The sequence below is a fragment of the Nylanderia fulva genome, unplaced genomic scaffold (genome assembly GCF_048542155.1).
Source record: "Nylanderia fulva isolate GAGA-0341 unplaced genomic scaffold, ASM4854215v1 Scaffold1418, whole genome shotgun sequence".
Taxonomy (NCBI): domain Eukaryota; kingdom Metazoa; phylum Arthropoda; class Insecta; order Hymenoptera; family Formicidae; genus Nylanderia; species Nylanderia fulva.
This window is the reverse complement of record NW_028189642.1, coordinates 9,543-16,325: the sequence shown is the minus strand read 5'-3', so window position 1 is coordinate 16,325 and position 6,783 is coordinate 9,543. Positions and strand designations below refer to the sequence as shown.

The window sequence follows — 6,783 nt, the reverse complement described above, 5'->3', positions numbered from 1 at the left end:
TTTTACGAATTATGTCAGAGATCATAGACATCCGAAGGGTTTTTTAGGAGGGGAATATAATTAATTTAGAGAGAACATAATTAAATTTTTTTCTTATTCTTTGTTCCTTCTTAATTTTTTTATTTTTATTTTTTATTACTTCCATATACAAATAAATTCTATTGTTCATTCAAAAGGAGCAATTAATTTTTTTACTGATTTTAAGAGAAGGCAAATGATTCTTCTTGCTCCCCTCTGCGGACGCCCATGTTAGTGATGTTAAGATACTTACTGGGTTTTCAAATATATCGTCCAATCGGTTTTCAGGACATTTGTCTTTCTTCGAACGTATCAATAAATACATTGTAGAAATATCGGGACAACTTCGCAACAATTTTTCAACTAACATTTTCCCGAGAAATCCGGTACTACCTATAGAAGAAAATAGAAAATAAATCTGAACTGTAATATGTATGAAAATGAACATATTGAACATATTAGAATGATAATGAGATAAGGTTGAGCTAAAAGCAACGAAGGAGTCGAATATAAGCTGCCAACATTTATCGTTTAACATTTAGGAAATATATTATAAAGTCTTTGGATTAATGCGATATAATTCAATGATTTCATAGAGTAATGAGTTGTATTTATTGATTTAATATTAAAGATATAATTTGATTATAAGTAAGAAATAGTGATTACGCCTAGAATTTTTGCTTCTAAAATGAAGAAAACTGATTTCTTTCAAAATGAACCTAGGCAACCTATATTTGCATCAACTATAAAATAAATCTGAGCTGATTAACATTGTTTTTATTTCATTAGCTCTAATTAAAAAATAGTTAGAAACCCAATCGCGTTAACAACAGTTGTTTTTATTAACTTTTAAAGAGCCGGAGTGGCCACTATAGTGGCCAGGAAGAAACTTGGAAATTTTACAAAGCATACAGATTGATTTTACAAAATATATACAAAAATTATACTCAGAAATAAATATTTTTATCGGCTCTCAATATAAAGAATATAAGTATGCTGTCTTCTAAGCCGGGCAATAGAGCCAAGGAAACGAAAACGAAACGAAAAATTAATTAAACGGAACTGTATCTCAATTTGAGATCCCAAAGTTTCACATATAAATTAATTTCGTAACTTACATATGGAGAAATAAGCGAGAAAAATATAGAAGAGATTTATAGAAGAGATGCAAATATTATATATATACACATATATGTAGCAAAGAATAAAAAATTCAACAATAAAGATAGATGCGTGATTCTTTTAATGAAATATAATAGATTTTTTAAAGCAAAATAAAACAGATAACTACAAAAAAAGAACAATAAGTAAATAAGTAAATAATTTAGAATTAATTAGTAATAATTTAGTAGATATAGTGAGATAGAAAATAAAGTAAAAGTAAAATTAAGTTTTAATTATAAAGAAATAAATTAAATGAATTTCCATAAGTATTTAGATTGTAATAATTTAAGGTATTTAAATTGTATATATTTAAATTGCTATATAATAGCACTAATGTTAATTCAGATAAAAAACTTTTACTTCTTAAATATTACTATATATATATATAATTTAGAATTAATTAGTAATAATTTAGTAGATATAGTGAGATAGAAAATAAAGTAAAAGTTAAATTAAGTTTTAATTATAAAGGAATAAATTAAATGAATTTCCATAAGTATTTAGATTGTAATAATTTAAGGTATTTAAATTGTATATATTTAAATTGCTATATAATAGCACTAGTTTTAATTCAGATAAAAAACTTTTACTTCTTAAATATTACTACATATCTATATATATATAAGCACCGTCCGTCTGTCTGTCTGTCTGTACCCGAACTACTTCCGCATTTGTGGACCGATTGTCTCGAAATTGGTACCAAAATGTTGCAAATTTTTCGGGGGTGGCTGCTGTGGGGTTTTTTTTTTAATTTTTTTATTTTTATTTTTTTTCCTCAGAGGAGGGTATGTTTTTGCAAAAAAAATTTTTTTTGCAATATTTCTGAACACATGGTATCAAAATGTTGCAAAATTTTTGGAGATAACGACGATGCGGTTTTTTCAAGTGTAACACTTCCACCCACGCATCCACCCACGCATTTACCCACATGCATGCGCATTTATGGACCAATTTTCACGAAATTAGTACCAAAATGTTGCAAATTTTTCTGAGGAAACTGCTGTGTGGGTTTTTTAAGTTTACGCCTCCACCCACGCACCCACCCGCGCAATCGCATACTTATGAACCGATTTTTTTTTAATCGGTACCAAATTGTTGCAAATTTTTTGAAGATGGAGACGATGCGGTTTTTTTCAAGTGTTACACCTCCACCCACGCACCCACCCACGCGCATGCGCATTTATGGACCAATTTTCACGAAATTGGTACAAAAATGTTGCAAATTTTTCTGAGAGAGCTGCTGTGTGGGTTTTTTTAGTTTACGCCCCCACCCACGCATCCACCCACGCAATCACATATTTATGAACGGATTTTTGTAAAAATTGGTACCAAAATGTTGCAAATTTTTTGGAGATGGCGGCGATGTGGTTTTTTCAAGTGTTACACCTCCACCCACGCATTCACCCACACGCATGCGCATTTATGGACCAATTTTCACGAAATTGGTACAAAAATGTTGCAAATTTTTCTGAGAAAGCTGCTGTGTGGTTCTTTTAAGTTTTATCCCACCCATGCATCCACCCACGCATTCAAACATTTATTCACAGACTTTTTCGAAATTTGTACTCAAATTTTGTCCGGGATGGCTACTATATGATTTTAACAAATTTTTATCACTTTATTTATCCACCCACGCACCCACCCACGTATCCACGCACCCATGTGCATATGCATTTATTGACTTGGTCACACCAAGAAGTAATTTTTAAAAAATTTGTGTACGTGTTTGTGATTATGTGTGCAATTCGTAGATTTAATTACAAATGATTTGGAACTGCAATTTAAGTTTAAACAAAGACAGTTTCCTATTCGAGTGTCATTTGCTATGACAATAAATAAATCACAAGGACAAAGTTTAGAAAAAATTGGAATTTATTTGCCACATCCTGTATTTGCTCATGATCAACTTTATGTGGCATTTTCTAGAGCAACAAAAAGAGAAAGTGTAAAAATTAAAATTGATGAATGTAGCAATCAAGGACATTTAATTGAAGAAAGTGAAAAATGTTTTACAAAAAATGTAATATACAGGGAAATTTTGTAAATTGAAGAATTATGACATTGTATGAGAGCTAATAATAGCGGGTTAGCGGTGGGTACATTAGAAATAAAAAAAATTGAGTAAAATGTAAAAAAGGATATAATAATTAAGTAATAAAAAAAATATTTAAAGTATATATTAACTAAAATAATGTTTTTTAAAAAATATGAAATTGTGTAGAAATTAAAATAAACAAGAAAATAAAAATAAAAATATATAATAAATATTTAAATATATGCAAAACGCGGTGTAAAATAAAATATCTGGGAGAAAGAAATAGATAACATAGTAGTCATCCAAAAAAAGTTTAAACATTTATTTTGATATAAATTTCGTGAAAGTCGGACAACAAATGTGGAAGTATAACGTATAAGACGGGCAACAAGAGCCAAATCGCGGATGACAATGCGTTATCCTAACGAAACTAAATAATTTTTCGTTAGAATTAAATACCGGTGCACAAGGCACCAAATTTTTACTTGGACACGGCCAAGATTTTAAATATGAAATAATCTCATATTTTGAGATTTAATTTCATTCCCGATTCAGCGATTTTCGGATCTATATTTTTCTCTTGCATTCATTTATTTATTTTCCGTAGGGGGGTTAAAGGGGTATTGAAATTAAATCTCAAAATATGAGATTATTTCATATTTAAAATCTTGGCCGTGTCCAAGTAAAAATTTGGTGCCTTGTGCACCGGTATTTAATTCTAACGAAAAATTATTTAGTTTCGTTAGGATAACGCATTGTCATCCGCTATTTCTTGTTGCCCGTCTTATACGTTAAATTTATATTTATATTACAGAGCCTTGTTAAAACTCTTATAAATGTGGAAGTAGTTCGCGGTAATACAAAAAAAGAATTAATTTTTTGTGTTAAAACGGATTTAATATAGGCTATATGAGGACCGCGCGAAGCGCGGTCCGAATAGAAAGGCTTTGAGGACCGCGCAAAGCGCGGTCCGAAAAGCTATTATATATATATGTAGTAATATTTAAGAAGTAAAAGTTTTTTATCTGAATTAAAATTAGTGCTCTAACAAAGATTATTATCGCTTGTACTGAAAATTTAAAATTAGAACTACAATAATATAAGAGATAACAAATTAGTTGAGATTATTGAAAAATGTATAGTACAAGGAAGTTTAATGTATATATGTATACACGTGTACATAAAAAAACAAAGCAGATTTTTAGCGTTAGAATTCGCACAATGCATAAAACTCATGTGCATCATTGTTTTACGATTGTCATTCTCAATTTTAGTGTGCGGTTAGTAAACTGCGCGCAATATTTCTAGTCGATTTATATTCTAGATAAACAGAACGCTGTTTTGAATATAGGGAAAAATTTGAAGGGTATTGCATGACTAATTACGAGACATGTCGATCAATATGTTGAGAATAATATTTAGAAAACCTAATTCTTGTCATCGATTTTGAACAGAAAGATTTTGTACAGCTTAATTAAAGACATTCTAAAGAAATAACGTTGCTTAATTAATACATTTATTATTTAAATTATATACACATAAACATATGCATGTATGTCACGGATGCCCAACTGGTTTCTTCAAAGCGCCTGATTACAAATTTTGATTATTGCCAGCGGATCAGATTAATAAATTAAACCTAACGGTAAAAAAAAAGGAGAAAATCGATTAAATTTTAAGGCCATAGAAAAATCATAGAATTTTAGCTTATTGCGAGACGGGTTTTAGACGGGCTTGATTTAGCAGTAATTATAAAAAATATTTTATGTACTACCACAAGGTATTTTATTTAATTAATATTTTTAAATTTTAATATTTTAGAATATGCTCGTAGACCGAACGTTGGGCATCCATGATGTATGCATTTGATTTTCTATTAATAATTCATGTTTATCACGCTTTTTATATATATTTCATATATATAAAATAAACCGTTGTCACGTACCGACAAATTTTCATCGCTCTCGGTTAGACTTATCTTAACTCAAACTAACATCCGATACGCGGGATCGCTAGAATTTGCTTATCGTCACGTATTGACAAATTTTCATCGTTCTCAGATCCTAAACTAACATCCGATATGCAGGATCGCCAGAGTTGTTTATAAACCTTATAAACAAACCTTATAAACAAAATCTTATAAACAAACCGAGATAAGGGCCTCCCTCCTTCAAAATTCATAGATGGAGGTGGTAAAATTTCGAGTATAAATAGGGCTAAATAAACGCTGTGCATCGCAGTTGAAATCTTAACGAAACCTTTGTCGTAACTATAGTTCTCCGTGAACTTCGACTGTCATCCTTCGTTTCCTTATTCTTACGACTAATCCAGTACTTTAGACTTATAATTTTGTAACCACTCATAGAATAAAAGGTAATTGATAATACCACAATAAGCTCAGTTATTTGGCATCTGATCCGAGTAAAATTTACATATAACGTAGGACATCTCCGAGAGCGGGGAACGGCCTTTTCGCTGACAAAGAGTGTAGCGAATTGGTAACCGGCGCTGCCGAAGAGTGTAGCGCCTACGAACACTGCTCTTGGTGTATGAAATTATTTACCATAATTCTCAAATCGAGCTTACCCCTTTCGCTGCCGAAGAGCGTAGCGAATCGGACTGGCCGCTGCCTTGCGTAGCGACCTTAAGTTCATTTTGGGAGCTCCCGTCGTATTTAACATTCTCATGAAGAAAAGGGCAGGTAAACGAGTACAGCTCAAACGGGTCAGATACCAGATAAAACAAGCGATTGATTTGCAACAAGATTTCTTTCACCTCTCGCAAAACCTCCAACATTTAGAAGCAAACACCCAAATCGACAAACCTCCTACCATTCCTTACCAACTAACTCCTATTAACGTCGAGCCTGACTATCCCGACTATCGCCGCATTAACAAAACTGATCCGCGTTATAAAGTTTATAAACTAAGATTTCTGTTCGGGACTGAAAACTAAATACACACAACCCGTCCAACTCCCGGGTAAAGTATTTAAATATATTGACCCAAAAACGGACGAACGAAAACGTAACACCGTATATTGATCACTGTGTGATCATCTTTCTTTTTACTACATTTTTAATAACTTAAATTATATTAGAAAACTAATCTTTTATTTAATTATATTTGCACAATAAATACCTGTAATGAGGATTGTCTGTCCGGCGTAAAATTTCTGTATTGGCGTTTTATTATGTATTTCAATTTTATTATTTTGATCGTAATCCATGACTTTTTTAAAAAATTGACATAGAGATTATAACAGTTAAATAACACTTTTAAATCTTTCAGCTTCTTCGACAATAGTTGATGCAACTGTGAGAACTGTAAAAGACATGCACCATTTATATATGTTGGATATATGTATGTACCGGGTGTCCTAATACAAGAGATCATCTTCTTTATTTTTTGAAACTGAAAAAGAAAGCATTCACGCGACATGAATTGACATTAAGAAACGTGATTTTTGATAATTTTACAAGACAAAGTAATTTTAATTTTATTATTATATGTATAAAATAAATATTTGTCTACAAAATAGTGTTGCATTATTTAGAGAAATATTAA

General features: G+C 30.9%; 1 protein-coding gene across 1 annotated transcript; it reads right to left on the bottom strand.

Moving 5' to 3' along the window:
• Window positions 1-169: 169 nt before the first annotated feature.
• On the bottom strand, window positions 170-6,514 carry LOC146724240 (putative fatty acyl-CoA reductase CG8306). The gene is made up of 2 exons (XM_085480303.1): window positions 6,358-6,514; window positions 170-411 (listed from the first exon to the last, which is right to left on the bottom strand). Exons 1-2 carry the CDS (start codon window positions 6,443-6,445, stop codon window positions 170-172), a joined length of 330 nt encoding a protein of 109 aa, XP_085336429.1. The 5' UTR covers window positions 6,446-6,514.
• Between the last annotated feature and the right edge of the window lie 269 nt (window positions 6,515-6,783).

Coding starts and splice junctions, on each gene's coding strand:
- LOC146724240 (XM_085480303.1), bottom strand. CDS start 6,445: ATGGATTACGATCAAAATAATAAAATTGAAATACATAATAAAACGCCA. Junction 412..6,357: donor ACAGACAATCCTCATTACAG/GTATTTATTGTG, acceptor TTTCTTCTATAG/GTAGTACCGGATTTCTCGGG.